This window comes from Diabrotica virgifera, chromosome 8, assembly GCF_917563875.1.
Source record: "Diabrotica virgifera virgifera chromosome 8, PGI_DIABVI_V3a".
NCBI lineage: Eukaryota > Metazoa > Arthropoda > Insecta > Coleoptera > Chrysomelidae > Diabrotica > Diabrotica virgifera.
In genome coordinates this window covers 155,864,770-155,892,447 of record NC_065450.1, presented here as the reverse complement: position 1 = coordinate 155,892,447, position 27,678 = coordinate 155,864,770, and the positions used below count along the sequence as shown (strand labels likewise).

Below are 27,678 nucleotides of genomic sequence, written 5' to 3'. Positions count from 1 at the left end.
AAACAACAATCAAAATTAAAAATTAATAAAAAAAATTAATACTTACATTAATTTTGATTATAATAGGCCAATAAAAAAGTGCTTACTGAAAAAAAAAATATTTTCACATTTTAGATTAGTTACTTGTAAATAAGGGGATGCCGTTTTAAAGTTAAAAATTAGAATTACATACTCTAAACAACAGATTTGTGACTTTAACTGTTTCCCCTGTACCCTTCATATACATAGTGAGTCTGTAATTTGGAATAAATTCAATATCTTAAATGCTAATGGTTTTTTTGAAAAATGCTCACACCCGTCGATTATTATTTCAAATTGTCCTTTTTGACATACATTAATAATGTATACAGGGTGTCCCAATTTAGAGATATGACGTCATCGTTGATTTTCTTAAATGGCAACACTGTCATTTTGATAGCTATTTTGATAGGGTGTGCAAAGTTAAACAGACCTGCAAAATATCAAATTTTTATTCTCTACCATTTACAAGATAATAAAAAATAACAAAGTTATGTATGTAATTTGGAATAAATTCAATAATTCAAATACTAATTGTTTTATTGAAATATGCTCGAGCCGTCGATTAGTATTTCAAATTGTCATTTTTGACGTATAATTATAATGTATACAGGGTGTCCCAATTTAGAGATATGACGTCATCGTTGATTTTCTTAAATGGCAACACTATCAGTTTGATAGCTATTTTGATAGGGTGTGTAAAGTTATACATAACAGCAAAATATCAAATTTTTATTCCCTACCATTTACAAGATAATAAATATTAACAAAGTTATGAAAAACGAGTAATCAAGTAATAATTGAATTCAATTAAGCATATGTTCATAATGTTGCCCTCAATTATTGTCAAATAGTCAATGGGCAACATTATTGAGCAGTTGCTTAATTGAAATAATTAAATTCAATTATTATTTGATTACTTGTTTTTCATAACTTGGTCATTTTTTATTATCATGTAAATGGTAGGGAATAAAAGTTTGAAATTTTGCAGTTATGAAAAACTTTACACACCCTGTCAAAATAAGCCATTTAAGAAAATCAACGATGACGTCATATCTCTAAACTGGGACACCCTGTATACATTATTATTGTGTCAAAAATTACAATTTGAAATACTAATCGACGGGTTTGAGCATTAAAAAAACAATTATTTGAATTATTTAATTTATTCCAAATTACAGACATAACTTTGTTATTTTTTATCATCTTGTAAATGGTAAATAATAAAAATTTGAAATTTTGCAGTAGTTATTTATAACTTTACACACCCTATCAAAATAGCTATCAAAATTACAGTGTTGCCATTTAACAAAAACAACAATGACGTCATATCTCTAAATTGGGACACTCTGTATTCATTATTATAATATGTCAAAAAGGACAATTTGAAATACTAATAAACGGGTCTGAGCATTTTTCAAAAAAACGATTAGCATTTGAGATTTTGAATTTATTCCAAATTACAGACTCACTCTGTATATTTGAGTGTATTTTTTTAATACATAATTATAATTTAAAACACAAAGTTTATATATTTCGTTATTTAAAATAATTAGACGTTTTATACTTTTATATAATAAGAAAATTTTGTTTCGAGTTGTATTTTGTTCTTATAAGCTAAAATAATATTTATTATTGCCAATATATGTAACAATTTACATTTTTTATAGTTTTTACTAAAATTATTTTGTATTTTGAATAATAATAATAAATGCTTCCGGTACAAACAAAATATTTATAAAATGTGTACTAGGAAGATGTTAGGTATTTAAAACTTTACAAGTTACAAGTACGTAGATACTGATTTAAAGTTACCTACTCAATACAGTACAACGATCAGATAAATCAGTACTTGTACTCAGTACTGCTATCAACAGTAACCGTTACAAATCCGTATTGATTTTGCCCGTCTCTACTCCCAACTGAACGATCGTCAAAAAACTGTTGAGTCGAGTATATGCGCAAGAGCATTTTTAAGCTATGGAAATTGAGTTGCTTATAGATAGTTGTGCGACTTTTCAGTCAAAAGGAGATCGACGAGATCTTTTGATTTTTTTGTCGAACAACTATCGAGTTGACAGTATACGCACTTCAATATATTTCTATAGATTTATGATACAGAACTAAATAGTTGTTTGACTAAAAGTTGTATGTATGCAGTGGGCCTTACGCTCATTCATTGGTTTCTACTCGAAGACTAATTCAGAGGGCGCTAGTCTCTTACAGACTGAAAAGTTGTGTATACCGATATACGAGTGGATATGTTTCGCATCTCGTGTGCAGGTAAGCTGTATCTAATGAAGCCAAAAGATTGAAATACAATATAGTGGCAGTGGGCGTTATAATAATATGTTGGGAAGTTGCAGACGCCATTGCAGCAAGAAGAGATAAAAAGACTAAGTTTTCACTCTAATGGCATATAAAACAACATAATGTTACTCTAGATCCCACCAGACTGAAAACAATGGGAACCTTCTCCGGTTACACCTCCGAGGCTTCTAAAATTTGCAAGCCATACGGATGCTGAGACTAAGGAAGATGAGGGAATTTTACAATTTATAATTCACGTCCCATCTGCTCAGCGCGGTAAAGTTCCAACAAGAATGGTTCCCTTCGTACTCTAATCAGAGTAAACAGGTAAATCAAAAATGAATAACCATTATGAGTCGCATGATGCCATACTTCGCGCCCCGCATCACATGTCCGAGATACTGTAGCTTTCTTTCTTTAATTGTAAGTTCAACTTTCTTCTCTTTACGTATTCTTCTCAGTACTTCATTATTTGTGACTCTATCTACCCAGGAAACCCTCATAATTCTTCTATAGGTATACATTTCAAAGTCGTCTTATTGTCTCTACATTTAACGTCCATGATTCCACTCCATAGTATAGTACACTTATACATGACATTTTGTTAGGCGTACTTTAAGAAGAGCTAATGTCAAATCTTTGCTACATAGGACCTTTTTCATTTTCATAAAATTAAAACGTGCTTTTTCGAACATTTCGTTAGTATTATGGTTATTCTTACTAGTTTTCATAAACTTCATCTTTTTGATATTGAGAGAGAGTCCGTACTCCCTACTACACCTAACTATTTTTCTCATGAGTCTTTCCAGGTCTTGTAAACTATCGGCTATTATTACTGTATCATCTGCATATCTGATGTTAACTAAGACTCCATTTACTCTTATGCCGACTGTTTCATCTTCCATAGTTTCTCGTATTACCTCTTCAGAATAAGCGTTGAATAATAGAGGTGATAGTATGCAGCCCTGCCTGACTTCTCTCTTTATTACCATTTCTTCAGATGTTTCTTTTTCAATTCTTACTATTGCTCGTTGATTGTAATAGAGGTGTGATATTAGTCTTAAATCTCTTTCATCTAGATTTTTATTTTTTAGAATTTCCATGAGTCGATCATGTTTTACTTTATCAAACGCTTTGTTGTAGTCTATAAAACAGACGTAAAGAGGACGGTTAACATCCAAACATCTGTGTCAGCACGTTAAGGGAGAATAATGCCTCTCTGGTATTGTACCCTCGGAGATCGGTGGAAAAAATTTACACCCAAAATAACAAAATTCAGTTTTACAACACTGTGTGAATGTTGATAATAACATATCCCTTTTAAGATAAACAGAACTGTAATTTAGTCCAGAAAAATTAATATATTTTTGTGCCAACAAAAATGATATTTTTCAACCAAATAATGTTTCAAATATGATGTGCAAAATAATTTTGAATTGGTTTCTGCTAATGAGCTTGCTTTTTTGCCATTAAAGTAGAAAAAACTTTAAATTTATTCTTTATAATCATTATCGTCCTGTTCTCGTCTTATTATTTTCACTGTACTAATATCCGTCGACTAATTTACAATGATTAATGCGATGTTAAAACATTTTATCGTTAGCGGCTTCTGGAGTGTCTGAGACATATCTAATTTCATTGATAAAATGCGCAGTCCCACTGATTTCCACTTGAACCATACCCATACCATTGCGGAACCCATATTGAGTGTCACTAATATCCAGCTCCAGTTTAGAGTGTATTCTGGCGTGGATAATTTTCAACAGAATTTTCAAGGTATGTGACATTAAGCTTATTTTGACAGATGTGGATAAATAATTTTACAAAATGGCGCCCGTCTGCTAGTTTAAATGATTGTTTCACCATAAAAGCAACATACAGGTAACTTAGTTCAATTATTCAAACATTGATCATTTATGGTTCAGACAATATTTGGGGCTGATTTTACACCGTATAGTAATGTATTTCTATGAAGTAAAGGTCTCCTCAGTTTTGTATTTGAAAATATTATACATAGTAATATCCAGATAAAACTGCAGATAATCTAAGTTATGTGTTTACTCAGTATTAAAAAATATTAAATCGATTTATGTACATTTTTAAAAACAACTTAGTATCCTGCTGATATGAATGAATCTATAACTTTTTACATAATTTCCTTTTTATCTAGTTACACAAGGATTTAAAAGGATTGAAACGTTAGTAGTAAGTACCTACGCTATAATTTATCAACAACTCCAAAAGGGACAAGTTACAACATTTAAGAGGCACCAGTAGCGATCAACAGGTAGCAACAAACGCGGTCCAAGATTGCGGCTGTAATTTTGAATATTTTGTCGAGATATTTGGCACACATATTCGTAATATAATTAAGAATGGCGGTACAGAGCCCAATTTGAGAAATACGTTAGTATGTGCAAATCACTCTATAACTAAATAAAACATTGCAAAAAGGAGCCTATACCGCCATTAAGAAGAACAAAAAAATAAACTTTCTTCAAATAAACTTTTTTATCCCATGCCTAGATTTTGTGTCATATTGGACATAGTAAAATCTTTCATCTCTAACAAGAAATCGAATATATCATAACTAAATAACTGATTAGTCAAAATAGAGAAAGTGTCACTGTCATTTTGACAAACCTGCGTCAGATTTCTGTTCTGTTATCTGCATAGGGATTACGAACACTCTACGGCGCTACGGTAAAACATGGCGGAAAAGATTCGTATTGAGTGTTAGTAATTCCTATGTAGATAACAGAACAGAAATCTGACGTAGGTTTGTCAAAATGACAGTGACACTTTCTCTATGTTGACTAATCAGTTATTTAGTTATAATATGTTCGATTTCTTGTTAGAGATAAAAAATTTTACTAGGTCAATATGACACAAAATCTAGGCATGGGATAAAAAAGTTTATTTTTTTGTTTTTCTTAATGGCGGTACAGGCTCCTTGTTGTAATATTTTATTTAGTTATAGAGTAATTTCCACATACTAAGATATGTCTCAAATTCGGCTCTGTACCGCCATTCTTTACTATACAGGTTGATTTATTAGTAGGGTAAAGCTCAATAGCTCCGCTATAGTAATAGATAGCAATAAAAGTTAATAACAAAAATTTTAGCCACCTTTGAGCTTCACATTACAAAATTAGTTAGAATGTTACAGGGTGTTCGATAACACAGTGGCAGACCAAACTTATGTTTTTTTTAAATGGAACACCCTATATTTTATTTTAAATTCAAAATCCTGTTAACTTCTCCATCACAAAAATATAAAGGTTTGTTATGTTATACAGGGTATTTACAAAGTTATAACCAATTTTATATGAAAATCGTAACAAGTTCAACTCCCTGTATAAATAAAAATAAGCAAAACAACAATGGTTTATTAATGCCATATTTTTTAAAGTATTGTCAAAATTTTCAAAAATGGTCGATATTGCTAATTTTCTTTATATCAAATACAGGGTGAGTCAAAACGCAAGTTCATTATTTTCTCAGTAATTTTAAATGGAACACCCTGTATTTTATATCACTATTGAAAAGTACCATTACCGTACTTTAATTTTTAGATAACATTCCCTATGTCTAAATTTATTAGTTTTCGAGATATTTTCATTTTTCAATGGACCAGTAGCGTGGCCACCCAAATCACCAGAATTTAATAGACTGCACTGATTTTTTTGAGGTTGCGTTAATAATGAAGTTTATAAAATACCTCCAACAACAAGGGATGAGATGAAAAATAGAATACAAAGTGTATTTCGATGTGTTAATTTACAAATGCTTCGTAGAGCAAGTAGCTCAACCAATGATCGTTTTTAGGCGTGCATAAATGTGTTAGGAGGTAATTCTGAACACCTTATGTAATTAAATATTAAAAATATTTTATTAAAAGTAGCTTCTAATTTTTTCATACATGTTTTTTTGCAAAATGTTATACTGATAAATTATGTTTCGTTCTTTATTTGTTACATTGTTACATTTACATACAAAAGTAGTGTTTAATTGTCTTCACAAAATATTGTATTTTGTTTTTGTGTTTTTTTTGTAAAATTTATTAATAATTTTCTTTGTTTATTTGTTGCATTTACATAAAAAGATAGTTTTTCATTGTTTCAAAAATGTTGCTTGTAGTGGTTGTGTTTTTGTTTTCATTGTCTTCACAAAATATTGTATTTTGTTTTTGTGTTTTTTTGTAAAATTTATTAATAATTTTCTTTGTTTATTTGTTGCATTTACATAAAAAGATAGTTTTTCATTGTTTCAAAAATGTTGCTTGTAGTGGTTGTGTTTTTGTTTGTAAAATGTATTACTAATAAATTATTTTTATTTCTTTGCTTGCTACAGTGTTACATTGATTACCGGATTGATAATCGGTAATCTTCAATTGTTAATTCAGTCATGGCTTACTTAAAATTTAGATAAATTTAAACACCTAAAATAATTTGCTCCGAAAAATGAAAATATCTCGAAAACTAATAAATTTGGGCATAGGGAATGTTATATAAAAATTAAAGTACGTTAATGTTACTTTTCAATAATGATATAAAATACAGGGTGTTCCATTTAACATTACTGAGAAAATAATGTACCTGCGTTTTGACTCACCCTGTATTTGATATAAAGAAAATTAGCAATATCAAGCATTCTTAAAAATTTTGACAATAAATAAAAAATATGGCATTAATAAACCATTGCTGTTGTACTTATTTTTATTTATACAGGGAGTTGAACTTGTTACGATTTTCATATAAAATTGGTTATAACTTTGTAAATACCCTGTATAACATAACAAACCTTTATATTTTTGTGATGGACAAGTTAAAAAGATTTTGAATATAAAATAAAATATAGGGTGTTCCATTTAAAAAAAACATAAGTTAGGTCTGCCACTGTGTTATCGAACACCGTGTAATATTCTAACTAATTTTGTAATGCTCAAAGGTGGCTAAAATTTTTGTTATTAACTTTTATTGCTATCTATTACTATAGCGGAGCTATTGAGCTTTACCCTACTAATCAATCACCCTGTATGTATTACGAATATGTGTGCCAAATATCTCGACAAAATATTCAAAATTACAACTGCAATCTTGGACCGCGTTTGTTGCTACCTGTTGATCGCTACTGGTGCCTCTTAATAAAAATCCTTGTTTTTATGTAGATAAAATATTGATGAACCAAAAACTCCTATTTAGCAACAATATCACGAATACCTTTATCAAATTCTCTACTCTTCCTAAAATTTAAAAGAATGTCAGTCTTTTCTCTACGATTCGTCGTTGATAAATTCTGTGGCAGACTTGTCCCGATCGATTTCCATGGGAGTCTCCTCGAATACAGCCTTTTCAGGAGTGGCATTTGTACTTTCGACCGATTCCTGGGGTATCCCTGAATCTTCTGGTGATTTATCGGTAGGTTCGCTTTCTCGAGATTCTAAGTCAGACAATTTGTCAAAATCAGAATATTTTTCGAGTTCAGGGGAAGAATTTGAATTCCTTTCGCTCGCAGATTCTTTCGGTAATTCGACTGCGGCAACAGTTTGAATCGGTACTGGAACTTCTGTTTCTGAGGACGATCGTCTAGATTTCACAGATTCTATTGGCTGTGGAGTTGTGTCCGGATCAGAATCTGGAGAATCTCTATCGGAATCAGAAGAATTGTCTACTGACTCGATTTTTGAAGTGCTTCCGAATCTCGGCCCCGTTGGTTTCATTTTTCTGGCTGGATTGAAATGTGCGCAGTAGTAACATCTAAATGAGATATATTCGAATTCTTCTTTCACCGCCATACCATTGTGGCAAAAACATTTTTTGCAAATAAGGGCGTACCTAAAAAAATAATTACAATAAAAAAATATCTAAAGGTAACAAATTGGGGATAATCATTCAACATAAAAGCAGTTTTAAAAATATATCTTTTTTTCTCAATGGGATTCCATTTGGAACTATGAAAATTTATCAAAAAATTGTGAACGGCCGTAGCTCAACGGCATGATCACTGGCCTCGTACGCCAGAGCACGCGGGTTCGAGCCCTGCCAACGACAATCAATTTTTCATTTCTAAAAATGATACGAGCCCTTTCACCGTGCCTCGGAGAGCACGTTAAGCCGTCGGTCCTCCTGGGCTAGTGTACATCGACACTAGTTACTTGAAACAGGGTTAAAGATGTAAATGGCGCCGGAACAATCCGAAAGGATCTCCCCGGCAAAAATGCCATACGATATTATTATTATTATTATTATATCAAAAAATTGACAAACATTTCAATCAAAATTGAAAATTAATTATAATTAACAATTATAATTAAATATTAATTACTACAACTTACATTTTGTTATTCTTTATAATTTGTTTTGTTAATTAACAACATTAATAGTGATTAATAATGTAAAAAAATGCAAAAAACCAAACCTTGCCTCATTAAAAATGCATAACAAAGTAAAAGTGCATATTATGGAAGGTATTTCTCAATAATACTAAAAATACTTATTTGAGCAACATGCATAATATCTTTGCATGTCTATGGCCGGTTTCACCAACGACGAATAGTAGCTTATTCGATGACTAAAGTTATTCGACCAATAAAACTGACACATCTACATTTCACCAACATCAGATAAGACTTATTTTATTTATTTGTCAAATAAATATTTACTCTTCGAATAAATTGACAACTCAATCTCACTTGAAATATCCATAACAAAGAAAATTCGTCATTTTAACTTTAAATTACCAAAATTGTATTGAATCACAAAAAAATATTATAATCAACTAATAAATTTTATTCGACGAATACCTATTCACTGATTTATTTGTCATGCAAAATAGGTTCTAGTTATTTAATACAAAATACCTAGAACGCTAAAACAAGAGGCAATAATTACTACTTTCTACTTTAAAAACGTATGAAAATAGTGTGTAAATAATATACGAAAAGTAATATTCACACCTTCGTGTCTCCTACCATTCGTAGACCGGTTCATTAGTACGACTTTTATAGTAAAGCCGAAGACTGAGAATATCCCTTTCGTATATCGGAGGCCGCTATGCCACCAAAGTCATTCACAGACTGGTACAATCTGGATTGTTTAGAAGCAATCTACCTACTTGTTTTGGTAAAGAAACCTATCTGTCCCTCTACTTTGAGGGCACTAGATGGCGCCTGGTATTTAATACAAAATACCTAGAACGCCAAAGCAAGAGGCAACTTGCTACTTTCTACTTTAAAAAGGTATGAAAATAATGTGTAAATAATATACGAAAAGTAATATTCACACCTTTGTGTCTCCTACCATCCGTAGACCGGTTTCTGCATTTCTGCGTCAGCAGTACGGGGTCAATCAATGCCAAGTGGTCCAACATAAATGAAGTTGGTTGCTTGACTATTTTTAATATTTTTTTTCTACAACCGTGTTAAAAATGCAATTTTTAGCACTCCATACGAGCGTTAAAAATGCTACTTTAAGGCACTAGTGCTTTAAAAAAAATTTAAGGCACTGCAGTTCGTATTGACCGTATATGCAATTTTGATGTAATGTCAAAAAAATATAAAATTGGAATGTCAGTAAAGTTCAAGTAAAAGTTTTTGTAGATATTGTCCTGTAATTACGTATGATATGCGTGTTAAAAAGTACAATTTTAAGGCACTCATGTGAATTGCAGAATGAGCGATAGCGAGTTCGCATGAGTGAACTTTCACATGCGTGCCTTAAACGTGCACTTTTAACACTTATATCATAAATAACTATTCTTTTTCTACCTCTTAAACTTCAAGTTCATAGAGAGTAAAGAATTCCAGTTATTTTATTTTAAAAAAATTTAGTTTGCCGATGACGGTCATTTTTGTTAAAGCGTATCGATCATTTTCACGGAAAACATGGCTTCGTTCTTTAGCCAATATTTTCACTGAGGTTTGTCCTAGAACAATAAATCAAAAACCAATTTTTTTAGAAAAGTATGCTCTAAAAAAACGGCCTATAGCATTATTTAATTTCAAACTACCCTTAAGGTCTTAAATGAACCTCAAAGTTTGAAGAGGTAAACTGATAAAATTCCATTTTCAGCATTTTTTTAACAGCATAAGGCAAGCCGATAATGGTTTGTAATTTTTTTCTGCAAAAGAGATACGTACATACTTTATATAAAAAAGTTTGAGCTTTGAGACTTGAGTAAATTAAAAAAAAATCTCAAAAACAAAATTTTTTGAAAAATCTCAAAGTTTGACCCCTTATATCTCTGATGGGCACAAATGAAAAAATTTGAAATCTGGCTGAATGTTAGCCCCTAGCAAGTAGAATAAGGATTAAAAATTTGGAGTTGCACACTTACGTCATATAGGAGTTACAGGCCTGAAAAAATGGTCAAAATTTGAGCGTTTGCGGGCAGGGTAATTAAAATTCAAATAAACTGTCTAATGAAATAAAAATTAATCTATTTTCACCAGATTTCACAATGAATACAAATGTATACAGGGTGGGCCAAAGAAAAGAGTTCACCTTGATATTTGGCAGTTATTAGATTTTAAGGGAATGCTGAAACAGGTCGATTTTTATTTTTAAATTACAATTTTATATATATATATATATATATATATATATATATATATATATGTATATATATATTTGATACGTCTCCATGACGTGTCATCGTCAGTGACGTCATCCACCTGGGCGTGATGACGTAATCGATTATTGTTTTAATGGTAATAGGGGGTCGTATGTTATCTCATTTGAAAGAGTGTTCAATTCTCTGTTCAGTAGTTAAAACAATAATATAATTATTTATACAGGGTGGCTAAAAAATAATTTTTGAATTAAATTAATTGACACAAAAAGTAGAATGTACGTAATTTATTTAACTTAAAATACATTTTAATGCTGTCATAAAATAGAAAAAAAATTATTATTTGGCAAATAAACATTGCTTTTAGCTTAAATTCAATGTTCAAACTGTCAAGAGGTAAGTGGGAGGCTGTTTGTGATTTAATTTAAGCGAAAAGAAATGTTTATTTGTGAAATAAAATTTTTTTCTATTTTCTGTCAGCAGTACAATCTATTTTTAGTTGCCACATGACCCCTATTCCCATTTAAAAAAATCATCGATTACGTCATTACGCTCTGATGGATAACATCACGTAGTATGAAATATATCCCAAAAAGTTGCAATATAATAAAAAAAAGATGTACCTATTTCGGCATTTCCTTAAAATCTAATAGGTAACTATTGCCAAATATCGAGGTGGACTCTTTTCTTTGGCCCACCCTGTATAAATTTATATTCATTGTGAAATCTGGTGAAAATAGATTAATTTTTATTTCATTAGACAGTTTATTTGAATTTTAATTACCCTCCTCGCAAACGCTCAAATTTTGACCATTTTGATTTTTGACCATTTTTTCAGGCTGAAACTCCTATATGACGTAAGTCTGCAACTTCAAATTTTTACTCCTTATTCTACTTGCTAGGGGCTAACATTCAGCCAAATTTCAAATTTTTTCATCCGTGCCCATCAGATATATAAGGGGTCAAACTTTGAGATTTTTCAAAAAATTACGTTTTTGAGATTTTTTTTTAAAAAATTTACTCAATCAAGTCTCAAAGCTCAAACTTTTTTTATTTAAAGTATGTACGTATGTCTTTTCCAGAAAAAAATTACAAACCAATATCGGCTTGCCTTATGCTGTTAAAAAATGCTGAAAAGGGAATATTATCAGTTTACCTATTCAAACTTGAGGTTCATTAAGGCCTTAAGGGTAGTTTGAAATTAAATAATGCTATAGGCTGTTTATTAGAGCATACTTTTCTAAAAAGTTTGGTTTTTGATTTATTGTCCTAGGACAAACCTCAGAAAAAATATTGGCTAAAAAGCGAAGCCATGTTTTCCGTGAAAATGATCGATACGCTTTAACAAAAATGGCCGTCATCGGCAAACTAATTTTTTAAAAATAAAATGAATGCAATTTTGTACTTTCTATAGACTGAAGTTTAAAAGGTAGAAAAATAAAAAATATTAAAAATAGTCAAGCAACCACCTTTGGACCACTTGGCTTGGATTGACCCTACGACTTTATAGAAAAGACGAAGACTAAGAATATCCCTTTCGTATATCGGAGGCCGCTATGAAACCAAATAGTCATTCACAGACTGGTGCAATCTGGTCCAGTCTGTGAATGACTGTTAACCAACATTATAGGAAGAAAGAATAACAGAAGAGTGAATTACCAAGGTTGTTTTTATACATGAAGTCCAGTGCAAAAAAGAAAGTCCACCGATGACAAAACTGTTAGAAATTTTGAAAAATGATCTGTTGTAAATATATGTTATCAACTTATTCTTATATATTATTGTTCTTACCTATTTGACGGCCCATCACCAACCAAATAATCCACCATCTTATCTAATACCGACCGATTTGCTGGTAATACGCCCATTGGTGAAGGCAGAGGTGTGCCAGTAGCTAAAGGTCCAGCCCTCGGAGTCGCCATCCTTAATCCAGGAGTAGGTACAAGAGTATTACTCCTTGAAGGTCCCAATAAAGGCGCCTGCTGTGGAAGAGGTCTATTTTGAAACATGGCCGTTGACCCAGCAAAAGGTTTTTCAATATACCCTGGTGTTTTCGGCGTGCCAAACGACAGTCGTGTTTTCAAACTTTGATTTGCTCCTATATTTCTTTGACGAAGTCCTAAAACAGATATGGATTATATAAGTGGAATAGTTTAAGAAAGTGTTTGTTTAGTGAACATATTTCAATAGCTGTTGTAACCGTTGTGTACCACTGGTAAACCCGATTTGGGGTCGTGAATTCACCAAGTTGACATTACACGTGTGACGTAATTGATAAGTTGCCTACAACACGACATAGTCCAGAAAGCCACTGCGCATCCGCTAGGAAAAATATTCCGATTCGGATTTTTTGCACAATCTTACTCAAAAAGGACCCCTTTTAACAAATTTGCATGTTGCCAGGACCAAAAGTGGGTCAAAAATTGTTTAAACGTTTTCTTTTTGTTTTTTTCCTAAATTTTTTTTTGCATGGAACAAAGTTTTTTTTAGGTTTTTTGGATCATTCCAAACAGAAAAGGTCTTTAGTGACTTTTCTCTAAAGTTGATAGTTTTTGACATATAAGCGGTTAAAAATTGAAAAATTGCGAAATCGGCCATTTTTAACCTTCAAAAACTATGTGAAAAACTTAAAATTTGAATGTTGCCAAGGTAGGTAGATATTCTTTAAACGTCGATTGATAAAATCCCGAAGAGTGTTTGGCAACACAGCGTTCAAAACTCCTTTGTTTTTTAATTTCTAATCACGCGTGCGCGACACTATTTTCCACCGTTGCATGTGTATACACAGTATACAATATGGTGCAAATGAAAGGAATAAATTGGTTATTTTGTAAACCGTAGACTTTAAGGAAAAAACCCGAAACAGGTCGATTTTTATTTTTAAGTTATGATATTGTGGCATATATGGTATACTAGTGACGTCATCCGTCTGGGCGTGATGACGTAATCGATTGATTTTTTAAATGAGAATAGGGGTCGTGTGTTAGCTCATTTGAAAGGTTCTTCAATTCTCTATTCAGTAATGTAAACATTTACATAATTATTTATACTGGGTGTATAAAAATTTTTTATTAAATTAAATTATTTGACAAAAAAGAAGTAGAAGGACACCCTGTATAAATAATTATATAAATGTTTATATTACGGAATAGAGCATTGAAGAACCTTTCAAATGAGCTAGCACACGACCCCTATTCTTATTTAAAAAAAATCATCGATTACGTCATCACGCCCAGGTGGATGACGTCACTAGTATATCATATATGCCATATAACTTAAAAATAAAAATCGACCTGTTTCGGGATTTTTTCTTAAAGTCGCCGGTTTACGAAATAACGAATTTATTCCTTTCATTTGCACCATACTGTCGGTGGAAAATAGTGTCGCGCACGCTTGATTAGCACTTAAAAAACAAAGAAGTTTTGAATATTGTATTGCAAAAAACTCTTCGGGATTTCATCAATCGATGTTTAAAGAATATCTACTTACCTTGGCAACATTTTCACATAGTTTTTGAGGGTTAAAAATGGCCAATTTCGCAATTTTTCAATTTTTAATCGCTTATATGTCAAAAACTATCAACTTTAGAGAAATGTCACTAAAGACCTTTTCTGTTTGGAATGATCCAAAAAACCTAAAAAAACTTTGTTCCATGCAAAAAAAATAATTTTAGGAAAAAAACAAAAAAAAAAACGTTTAAAAAATATTTGACCCACTTTTGGTCCTGGCAACATGCAAATTTGTTAAAAGGGGTCCTTTTTGAGTAAGATTGTGCAAAAAATCTGAATCGGAATATTTTTCCTAGCGGATGGGCAGTGGCTTTCTGGACTAACAAAAATGTGATTTTTAGTGGGCAAAAGAAAGTATTCTATTTTGTCCACTAAACATTTTTTCTTTTTTCCCTTCTTAAAAAAATAAAATTTCATATTCGGCTCATTTAAGTGCCTTTGATTTTTTTTCCATTTGAAGTTATTTTTTTTTAATATCAAATTAAACTAAAAAAATGTGTATATGGGTATGGAGACCCATATAAATATTAGGGGGCCCCTTTGTAGCGATTTTTTACGTTCTTAAGAGTTTTTAATTTTCTAGATGAATATACGAGGCTGAACAAATGATGTAAAGGTAAAGTTACTCTTTGACCGTGTATACTAAAATTTAAAGAGTCCCTTCATGTTGATGATATTTTATGCATTTTCATGTGACACTTTTTCAGAATTTTCAACTTGAGACAGAATAATGAGTTGTGTGATATCAAAGCTTGAAATGTAATTTTTCTTCAAAAGTATAGTTCTGAAAATAGTTTTGTGGTATTTCTGTATTATACTTTATTCACTGAATTCAGTCAAAACTGCCTATTAACAAAATAAAACTGTATCAATTAAAACAGGTTTAAATGTTTATTTTTGAAATTTCATATTCGTTTATTGATTAATATTTACAAATGGATTTTTAATCAAAATTAATAAAGATGAACTTCCATTACTCATGAAATTCTTCTTTTTTCAATTAAAGTAGTCTGCAACAGTAAGTTTATTTCAGCTATCAATAATGAGTGGTAGAAGTTTTGATTACAATTACAGTTAAAACTACTTTATATTTGAGTTTCGATTGTCACCTTGGTAATCGTTTTCAAAACACAAATTAAATAAATTGTTTTGTTAAAAATAGAAAAATTCTTCTAATTGTTTCAGTGTCTCGGCAAGAGCCTTATAATCATATCCAGCGACTTCGAAACTTTTTGGTAGAATTAGAGAGATAAAAAATGCACGGGTACGGGTCGAATTTAAATACGTGGAAACTATATTACCTACGCATATTAGCGCTTTGGGTCTAAGTTTTATCAGAGCGTCGCTCCAATTGTTTTTATGAGGATCGAAGCTGGATTAACTGTCGATTCAAAAATATACAAAAAAACGATTCTGAAATGAAGTAGATATTATGTAAACCACTGATTCCCTAAGTGGTCCAGGTGGACACCCAGGGTCCATGAGGGGTCTACGCTGGCGTGAAATAAAAATAGGGGTTCACAATTTGGAAGTGGGGATCCACGAAAATTTTATAGTGATTTGGTATTTATTTAAACAAATTTGCATTTTTTTATCGTAAAATATCAATGGCAAAAATAATGTTTTAATAGTAGGGACTCACAAATGTCATTATAATGCATTATAATAAGTTATTTTGATTAATACAAGTTTTTGATCAAATTTTAGTGTAAAATACATTAAAATACCGTTTTTAGACCGAAAGAACGGTCATTCACCTATCCAGTGATATAAAGTTTTTGAAGTTATACTTCTTTACGCGCGATATGAGGGTGAATTTTTATATGTTAAAACCTACGATTCGGGCGCATGCGCATTATAACTTTGTTCTGATTGGATGTTCAAATGACATGTCAAAAATTATTCAATATGGCGGCTGTGGCACAGCTGTGGTTTCATAGAGAAATAAAAAGAATGTTTTTATTTGTCTATGTGTGGTTTGATTATTTATGGTTGTTGCGATTTGAAATTTGTGGGGAAAGAAACAACAAACAAAAGTTAGTTAATAGTTATACTGCCTTTTTAAATAGTTTTCATATATATTTTTGGACTTTTGGTCAAGGAAAACTCATTCTAATTTGGTAAGTAGTTTTTATTATAATCATATTGTACCTAATTATACATTTGGATTAGGTTGGAATAAATTTATTTTCTCAAGAATGGGGATTTTGGAGAGAAATCCGAAATGAGGTCCGATTTTTATTTTTAAATTATGATTTTTTGGCGTAGATTTATTTATCTAGTAGGTATGTAATGCTTTGATTTACATACTTAATTTGATTACCAACAAAAGTTCTACCAATCTTCATCTAATATATTGTTTTCTTACTGCTTTGTCATATTTTAATATTTTCTTCCACAAAAATCAAACTACATAATTGGATTAGGTAAATTCAGAACAACTGTCAAACAGTAAAACGTTCAGTTGCCTTATTTTTCCACATGACAAATAATGTGTAATTGGATGAGTGAGTCTAGGCTTCGATTACGAATCAAAGCGTCCCCAAATTCGCGGGTTCGAATCCCGATGCAAGTTTTTATTTTTTTATGCATTTTATGATTGTAAGTATATTTGTTGGAGAGACAGGAACAAGGTGGCTAGCAGGTCTATTTAATAGAATTATGGAAGTCGGACAAATGCCAGACGAATGGAGAAGCAGTATACTCGTACCTGTTTACAAAAACAAGGGAGATATACAACAATGTACAAACTACAGGGCTATAAAACTGCTTAACCACACCATGAAAATATGGGAAAGAGTAGTTGACAGACGGATACGTGAAGAGACCGAAATATCCGAGAATCAATTTGGCTTTATGCAGGGTAGATCAACAACAGATGCAATTTTCATTATAAGGCAGTTGATGGAAAAATACAGGAGTAAAGAAACAAACGCTCATATGGTATTCATTGATCTTGAGAAAGCATATGATAGAGTTCCTCGAGAGATTCTGTGGTGGGCACTCAATAAGAAAGGAGTCCCTGGTGAATATGTAAAGATTGTGAGGGATATGTATGAGGGAGTAACGACTAGTGTTAGGACAGGTGTGGGAGAGACTGATAAATTTCATGTGAAAGTAGGATTGCACCAAGGCTCTGTGCTTAGTCCGTATTTATTCTCATTAGTTTTGGACCAGATAACAGCGAAACTACAGGGTAACATTCCATGGTGCTTAATGTATGCTGATGATGTCGTGTTAGTAGGAAATAGTGAAAGAGACTTAGAACAAAAACTGGAACAGTGGAGACAAGCTCTGGAGGAAAAAGGTTTAAAACTTAGTAGGACAAAAACAGAGTATTTGGAATGTTCATTTAAAGATGGAGCTACTACAAATAAAATGGTATCTTTGGATGGTGAAATGATTGTGAAAAGCAATAGTTTTAAGTACCTAGGATCGGTATTACAGAGTAATGGAGAAATAGATGGAGATGCATGCAGTAGAATTAGGGCTGGATGGATGAAGTGGAAAGAAGCGAGTGGTGTGTTGTGTGACAGAAAAATTCCAATGAAGCTGAAGGGAAAATTCTATAAAACAGCCATAAGACCGGCTATGATGTACGGAACTGAATGTTGGGCAGTGAAAAAGAAAGAGGAACAACGAATGCATGTGGCGGAAATGAGAATGCTTAGATGGATGAGTGGAGTGACAAAGAAGGATAAAATTAGAAATGAGTATATTAGGGGAAGTCTAGGTGTGGCACCAATTGATGCCAAAATGAGAGAGCATAGGTTAAGATGGTTCGGTCATGTTCAACGTCGAGACGTTAATCACCCAATACGAAGAATAGCTGAAGTGCAGATTCCTGGAAGGAGTAGGAGAGGAAGACCAAAGAAGACCTGGGGGGAGGCGATAAGGCAGGACATGTTGGTAAAGGGGATTAACATTGATATGACCCAAGACAGAATTGTGTGGAGAAATGCAATTAGGGAAGCCGACCCCGCATAGGGATAAGGCAAAGAGAATGATGATGATTGTAAGTATATTTGTTATATAATTTTTTTCAGAAAATGCGTATTTAAAATTCTTGCCAACAATTATTATCGTTCAGAAATCATTTTTTCTTTGTGGCATTTTTCAATGTGTTTGTGTGCGTTTTATTCTTTTATTTTTTAAAATTTTTGGTATTGTCTTAATAAAAATTTTTGGAAAGTAGTAAGTATTAAAATTCGTTTAATATTTAAATGAAATATAAATAAACTGTTTAAAGCACATTATATCAATTTCGTTAAAATCACATAATATGTAATAGAAGTATAACTTCTTACGTGCGTACAAAGTACACACACATTCTTTTTTAAAATCGTTTGTCAAATGACTGAGTAATTAATTTTTAAAATGAGATGTGCAACGTGGATATCACATAACATAACTAAGCAAATTGATATTATGTTATGTGATTTCCACATTGCATTTCTCATTTTAAAAATTAATTGCTCAGTCATTTGACAACCAATTTTAAAAAACTTTATATCGCTGGATAGGTAAATGACCGTTCTTTCAATTTACAAAAAAATATACTGGGTGTTTCAATAAATAAAGTCAACAACGTTTTTTTTTCAAACATCCGCCATTTTTTATTTAAAAGCGATATAAAAAAATTCAATATATCCAAACAAAACTTTTACTAAAATAAAACATTTAAGCGAAAACCGCATATTTCTATTTTGAGTCGTTTAGAAGTTATAGGCAGTTAAAATGGGGGAAAATATAAGTGGACACCCGGTGTAATAGGTCATAATGAAAAACTCTTAGAGTTAGACTCTTACTTATTTATATATTTTATAATTATAATTCCTGAGAATTTTGTAGTTTCTTTTGTTATTATTACATTTGTAGTATATTTGTTTATCGTATGTTATCTTTTTTATTTTAATATTTTTTTAAATAAAATAACTTTTTAGTTTTAATTATAACGACTAATAACAAAATCAGAGTATTTTTTAAATTAAGTTAAATAAATTTTAAAAGTATTTTTGGACGTTTAATTTTTAACAGATTTTTTCTGTAGTCGGAATACCACAAGAATAAGTAACTAATGCCCGGTTGCACCAACAGATCTTAAGCTTAAGTCGAGAATATCATAAGAATTAATATAATATAATTCTAATATATTACAATTAGAATACCATAATATAATAGTATATATAATTGATAATAAGGTAAGAATCTAAAATTATGGAGCAACGTAAGTGATACTCAAGGAGGCCCTATTTATAAGTAGAGCTTAGCTAATCTGGAACTTAAGATCTGTTGGTGCAACCAGGCATAAGTACTGATTTGTATAATTTATTACATATAATAATTTTAATAAAAATGTAATATTTCCATAAGTTTCCAATATGCCCGGAAAGTTTCCGGGAATCCGGGTTACCATTTTATTTCCTTTTGGAGTTTTATTTTTATTTTTTTTTGTTTTTCTCATTTGTTTTTTTTTGTAGTTTTGAGCATTTGTCTCAGAATCAGTACTGTCAATTAGCCTATTTTTTTGGAAATCTTTTAATGGAATTACAGCTTTCTTTTTTAATTTCATAGTGTAAGTCGGTAATCCTGTATCATCTTCACTATCAGAGTCGGTGCTGTCTATTATTATACGATCTTTATATAACTTTATCGTTAGAGGCTGAATACTGCTCATCAAACTACTTTGGCTGTCTTTAATACACCCATGAGATTTTTTTGCATAATCACATTCGTGAGACATTCCATAATAAGGTTCAAGAAGTCGCCCACGCGAAAAGTGGTCCAATTTTTTTTTAACAATTTTTTTAAATCAAATTTCAAAAATCAATATTTTCGGTCCCAACAATTTCCTTTTAGATTTTTTGGACCATTCTGGACAAAAAAGGTCTCTTGTAATTTTTCTCCAAAGTTGATCGTTTTCGAGTTATAAGCAATTTAAAATTTTAAAAACGCGAAAATGGCTATTTTTAAAACTTAATAACTCGGTTAAAAATTATTAGTATGAAAGTCAGAAAGTAACTAAATCAAAGTTTAAAGTCCCACCTATATGATACTGAAGAAATGTGTGTCATTAATTTATTACTAAGCTGTTATTTTTAATTATTAACAATGAGCGGTAAGGTCGTATTGACGCGGCTGTAAATGTGAGTGCGAGTAAGATGCACCATTGACTGCCGGAATGGCATCCCTCTCGCACTCACCATTGACGGCAGCCTAATACGTGCATGGCGCTCTTTATTATTACTGATAAATAACAGGTTAGTAATAAAACAATGACAAAAATTTCTTCATGATCTTGTAGAGGAGGCTTTAAACTTTGATTTATTCACTTTCTAACTTTTATAATAATAACTTTTAACCGAGTTATTAAGCCTTGAAAATCTCAATTTTTCGTTTTTTTCAATTTTAAATTGCTTACAACTCGAAAACGATCAACTTCAGAGAAAAATTATAAGAGACCTTTTTTGTTCAAAATGGTCCAAAAAATAAAAAAAAAAAGTTGTCCGGGTCGAAACTATTGATTTTTTGCAATTTGATTAAAAAAATTGTTAAAAAAAATTGGACCACTTCAGGTTTGCGACTTCTTGAACCTTATTCTGGGATGTCTCACGAATGTGGTTATGCAAAAAAATCTCATGGAAATATTTTTTCCAACGAACCTGCCGTTTTCGCCTTGTCTAACTTGTAAATTATTAATGTTAGAATTCTACCTTTCAATTTTGTTAAACTATTTTTATTACAGTATGTGAGCCAATATTTTAATAATAAATTGTGATCTTATAAATTGTAATATGCATAAAAGATAAAGACAAACGCATAAATTTTAAACTAGTCTTTCTTTAAGCCCACTTATATTTTTAATATGAATAATTGATTTATTAATTTTGAGATTACGTATAGTATAGAAATATGAAAGTGACGTGATTCACCGGAGGCCATGAACAAGGTTGCAAGAAAAACTAAGCATGTATTGTATTCATACCACTAATACCGCCGGTGCGGTGGTACATATGTTACATTCAAGTTGATTATCCAGTTGGAGTTGACTCCAACTAGTTGGAGTCAACTCTAACGGCTGGTTTCAGTAAAAGTTGATTATAAATATAAAATGAAGATTTATATTCAACATTTACTAGTAAAAGTAGACTCCAACTAGGAAAAGTATACTCTTCCCAATGCCATTTAGTAAAAGTAGATTCTGATTCACACAAACAGCCGATTCTAGAAATTAAATGTTACTGAATATGTTCAAATTAGTCTAGGCTGTATCGTCGCCCCCGTTAGGTAAATTACTCCGATTCGAATTTTTTGCACAAACTTACTCAAAAAGAGGTCCTTATAACAAATCTACTGGGTGCCAGGCAGTATCTTGATCGATAAATTGTTTAAACAATTCTTTTTAGACAAATTCACAAAAATAATTTTTTCACTTCGAACATTTTTTTTTAGATCATTTGGGTTATTCTGAGCAAAAAAGGTATTTTGTGATTTTTCTCTAAAATTGATTGTTGTCGAGTCATACGCGATTTAAAATTTGAAAAATGCGAAAATAGCCATTTTCAAGGCTTAATAACTCGGTTAAAATTCATTATTATGAAAGTCAGAAAGTGACCAAATCAAAGTTTATAGGCGAATCTCACTCGCACTCACATTGACGGCCGCCCTCAATACACGGTTAGCGCTCATTGTTGATAATTAAAAATAATATCTTATTAATGAAATAATGACAAAAATTTCTTCAGGATCTTATAGAGGTAGCTTTAATCTTTGATTTTTTTTAGTTTCTGACTTTCATAATATATAATATCGTATGGCATTTTTTCCATTCGGACAGTTCCGGCGCCAATTACATCTTTAACCCTGTTTCAAGTAACTAGTGTCGATGTACACTAGCCCAGAGGGACCGACGGCTTAACGTGCTCTCCGAGGCACGGTGAGACGGCGCGTGTCATTATTGGAAATGAAAATGGTTTGTCTTTAGCAGGGCTCGAACCCACGTGCACTGGCGTATGAGGTCAGCGATTATGCCGTTACTCCACGGCCGCTCGCTCGACTTTCACAATAATTATCTTTAACAGAGTTATTTAACCTCGAAAATGGTTATTTTGGCGTTTTTCAATTTTTCAAATTTTAAGTAGCTAATAACTCGACAAGAGTCAATTTTAGAGAAAAAAAGGCCCAACGGATCTAAAAAAAAATTGTACGAAGTAAAAAAATTACACACACCGGCAAAATTAGCCGAACACCTTAAAAAGGGGACATGTTTGATGTCTCGAATTTCCTAAACCTGTTGTCCGATTTAAGTGATTCTCTTTTAGTAAGTTATAGCCTTATTAGTTAAGAATATCGGTGTAATAATATTGTTGCTAGACAGGTACCTACATGTCATTTTATAACGGGTGTTACAATCATACTTGGAATATTCTAGTATATACAATATTTTAAAATTAAAACTCGATTGTAGGCTTTCTTAACATTTTCTTTTTTGATTCATTTGCTTATGTTGGAAAATAAAAAAGTTATGTGCTTTAACGACTAGCCATGTTTTTTATCAATAAATCCTCATAGTAGGGGAGGAAAGTATGCTAAATTTGCAGTTTGTACAGATGTCTCCTATTTAAGATTTTAAAGTAACCCCCCAGCCCACCTCCGTCGGGATCGTGTTTGGTGCCATTCGGTAGATTTTTGAAAAATATTGAATAGGTGTATTATATATAGGATAACATTAAAATTTTTAACTAATTATGACATTTCTTCAAAAAATTAAATTAAAAGTGTAAATGTAAAACTAATCGTTTGAATGAATAGGTATTTCCTTTGTATTATGTAATGTATGAATGAGATATTTCCTGTAATTAATTATATTATTTTGTAACCTATGTATGTTCGAAAAAAAATTACATATTAAAAAAAAAGATTAAAAAAAATAATAATAAAAAAATATATTATAAAAAAAATAAAAAAATAAATAAATAAATAAATAAAAAAATAAAAAAAAAATCACTAAGAGGTTCTAAATCTCCGCGAGGATGAATCGGATTTAGTTCTTACCGTAGTGAAAAAAAAAACAAAAAAAAACAAAAACAAAAATTAATATAGTTGTATTTATTAACATAGTAAGTAGGCATAGTAAGTAGGCATTGTTATGTGGCTAAAGGTTCTGAACCAAGGCCAGAATCAAAACAAAAAAAAAATCGATTGCTGCCATTGACCACTTACATTCAATCTCGGTTAATTTGATTAATTATCGCGGCAGGTAAAGTAACATTCTTCTTTCAATACAACAAAGTGTTACTTTACTGTCAAAAATGAGGGCAAATGAGTAAAATAATGAATGATTTTCGTGACGTTTGGCGATAAACAAAGATTTTAAACAAATTCGCAAAAATACACACACCGGCAAAATTAGCCGAACACCTTAAAAATGGGACATGTTTGATGTCTCGAGTTTCCTAAACCACTGATCCGATTTGGATGATTCTTTTAGTATGTTATATGTTATATATAGCCTTATTATTTAAGAATATCGTTGTAATAATATTGTTGCTAGACAGGTAAATATTATTTTATACCGGATGTACAAATCATGCTGTGTTTTTTCTTAAAGTTTGGAACACCCTGTGGAATATTCTAGTACATGTAAAATATTAAAATTAACACTCGATTGTAGATTTAGGCTTTCTTAACATTTTTCTTTTTGATTCATTTACTTATGTGTGATAATAAAAAAGTTATGTGCGTTAACAACTATCCATGTTTTCATCAATAAATCCTCATAGTAGGGGAGGAAAGTATACTAAATTTGCAGTTACTCGAGCTTTATGTAAACCTATTGGATTGTGAAGAGTATGTGCTAAAATCAGAAAAAGGTTAAGTTAAATGTTCCATAAAGTGGGGGACTTTTCATTTTTTAATTTAATTTTCCATTTGAAACAATCATTTTTCTCCGATTATAGCGCTATCTATCCATAATTAGAAAAAATATGTCGAATAAAAGTTGCTTATTTTTACGTGAAGAATCCAAATCTGCAATAAAAATTGGGGGCTCCTATTCGGGATTTTAAATTAAATCCCCCACCCCACCTCCGTGGGGGTTCGTGACACCCCACGGAGAGGGGAGGGGGTAAATTAAAAATTTTAAATACGAACCCTGCGATATTTCGCGAAATGAACATCAGATCGTAAAACTGCGATCGTAAAACTCACTTAATAGTACATTTAAGTCTAGGGGAGTACTTAAACCTGCTTTCAACAATTCTTGTAGCAGCCACATACTTGCATTGAGATGTAAGGGACAGTTAAAAAATATATGATTTAGATTAGCTATGCTAGTTCCACAGTCACATCTGCCTGTTGGGAGAACTCCAATTTTATGTAGATGCTTCAGAAAACATCCATGATCTACTTTTAATCTTAGGATGGTCGACACTGTATTTCTACTTAGTGCAACAACTTTGTAAAATTGGTTAACAGCTACTGTTAACGTCTATTCCATTTACATTTAATATGCTGTTTAACGTATGCAAAAAGATCACATGTGTTAAGTTCTTCAATCAATATTTGAGGGTACTTTAGTGGATTTTTAGCTATTGAATCCGCAATACTATTACCTAATATGTCTGAATGTCCCTTAACCCACACAAATTTAACACTATATGGTGAAGCTGATAATTTTAGTAATTGTTGCAATATTTTTAATATAAATATATTGCTGTTAATTGTGACTTTAAAGTTTTGTAATGCATTTAATACTGATAGTGAATCACTGCACACAACAATTTTGTTCCATTGTTTCTCACAACACAATTCAAGAGCTTTATATATAGCACATGCTTCGGCGGAAAAGATGCTGGATTGATTATTTAGAGTAAATGCTTTTTTTAAATTTATTTTTGGTACAAAGTAAGCACTTGTTGTACAGTTTACTGATTTTGACCCATCTGTATAGATCGTAGTGTAATCTGAATAATTACTTAAGATTTCCTTGAGAGTATTATGACAAAAATTATTTATTTGAGTGAAATTAAAATTTATTTACTTTAATTATTGAAAATATTGTACAAAATTTATCTTATTATTGTTAAAATTTATGTCAAAAAGTAAAATTCTGTAGTGTTTCGCAATTATATTCATACACAATAAATCAAAACTTTACAGATTTAGTAATTAGGTAGGTATACAATATTGATAAAACTATCGATTAAACATCAAAACCGGCCATCATGCAAAAGTCATCTGTGATTACTGTCATTACTGTCATACGAATTTTTTATTTCGTCTAAAATTAAAAAAAAATCCTCAAAGTTGTAAGTAAGTGTTAATGTTTTTTATGATTGACGATACAATTTTGTACGCACCACCTCAATACTCTTTATCGAACGCGTCTGTTCCTCTGCTCGTAATATCAGACTCGTTCGATAAAGTGTCACTTTACTGACTGACTTTACTAAAATTGGTTAAACAATTTTTCGATCGCGGTACCGCGTGACACCCTGTGTATTTGTTATAAGGATTGTTATACGGATATATATCTTTGAGTAAGTTTGTGCAAAAAATCGAATCAGAATAATTTTAATTTACCTAACGGGGGCGACGTTACAGACTATACTAATAAGTAGTTGAAACGGTCAAAACAAAGAAACGCACACTCATCAAAAATGCACTTGAGATTCTCGTATAATCAACATTTACTGAATCGATCCAGGAAGAGTCAACTCCAACTAGTAAAAGTTGATTTAAATTTTTAAAATCAACTTTTACTGCTCGTTTCAGTTGGAGTTGACTCCAACTAGTTGGAGTCAACTCTAACTGAGAATCAACTTGAACTGTAACACATACACGTCATAGTGAAGTGAACGTGTTAATAATTTTTATTAGTTCTCCTTAAGGATTTGAACAAACAAGACGAAAACGGCGGCTTCGTTGAAAAAGATTCGTGAGACACCCCAGAATAAGGTTCAAGAAGTCGTCCATGCGAAAAGTGGTCCCAATTTGTTTAAACAATTTTTTTAAACAAATTGCAAAAAATCAATATTTTCGGCCCGGGCAATTTTTTTAAGTTTTTTGGACCATTCTGAACAAAAAAGGTCTCTTGTAATTTTTCTCTAAGTTGATGGTTTTCGTGTTATAAGCAATTTAAAATTGAAAAAAAAAATGAAAACTGGCGATTTTTAAGGCCCAAAAGCACCAGTAAAAAATATTATTTTTGAGGTTACCAAGTCCCTAAATTGAAGTTCACAGTCTTGTATCCGTTCCCGATGAGTATTTTGGGCTTATTTTATTTTAAACTATTGTTTTTTAATTGTTAATGCAGCGCCTTTGACAGGGCGGGCGCTTGGGCTTTCGCGAGTCTGGACTATATTATATATTATGTAACTCGGGCGTTCTTGGCGTTTTTTTATACTTGTTAAATATACATCTGTTTTTGGTAACCATGTTTGTTATTTTTTATAAATCAATATGATTTTTTGATGTTTATTATAATTTTTGAAGGTATAAATAACAATTAAAAAATTAATAAAGCGTTCGAAATGTTACAAATGTGTAGCAAAATTATTTTTTTTTTAGTTTTTATCATTAAGATCTAAAAATTTTCAACGAAAACTTTTCGTTTATAAATTCGCAAAGTCTGTGTGTTATTAGGTCGCCGCCGCTCCTGCAATACAAAGGGCCGGTATTTCCAACGGCACTTAAGCCAAAGCTTAAGCTTAGATGCCTGTATCTCCACTTCAATTTGGGGCTAAAGCGTAGGCTTAAACCAAATAATTTTAAGATCGGCGGGAGTTGGTTTAAGCCTTTTCTTAAAATTTCTATAGATTAAATAATTATTATTACTCTGGGCTAATTAGCAAAATTCATGGAAAAGTTATTTACCAGCAATTTTATTGCTGGAATCGAATTATAAGATCCTATATATTAATAATATAGGTATGCAAAGTCCACAGATAGTGTGCTACTTTTTTTATAAACAAAATGGCGCCGACATATCGTATTTTTTTCAATTATTGCTCTATAACTCCGAAAATTTTAACTTTACAACAAAAACACTCAAATAAAAATTCACCGCAATTAAATTCTGCATAGAGATAGGTTTTTCACGATTTGCTCTGACGAAAATTTCCCTCGGAAAATGCGGGTTTTCCTAACAAAAACTCTAATTTTCAAATAAAGTTTTCGGTAAGTAATTATTAATCAATAATTAAATAACTAAGTGACATCAAAGCTTTCTTGGTATATATTGTAATTCCAGAAGCTGGTGAAAATTAAA

The 27,678-nt window shown here is 31.3% G+C and overlaps 1 protein-coding gene across 1 annotated transcript in view; it reads right to left on the bottom strand.

Annotated features, from left to right (window-relative positions):
• Positions 1 to 7,299: 7,299 nt before the first annotated feature.
• The window catches only part of LOC126889703 (endoplasmic reticulum junction formation protein lunapark-B-like), a 92,767-nt gene continuing 72,388 nt past the window's right edge, over positions 7,300 to 27,678 (bottom strand). The window contains exons 4-5 of the mRNA XM_050658233.1: positions 12,691 to 13,018; positions 7,300 to 8,165 (exon numbers count right to left, since the gene is read on the bottom strand). Of these exons, the coding sequence (XP_050514190.1) occupies positions 7,604 to 8,165; positions 12,691 to 13,018 (890 nt within the window). The 3' untranslated portion in view covers positions 7,300 to 7,603. The remainder of the gene's footprint in view (positions 8,166 to 12,690; positions 13,019 to 27,678) is intronic.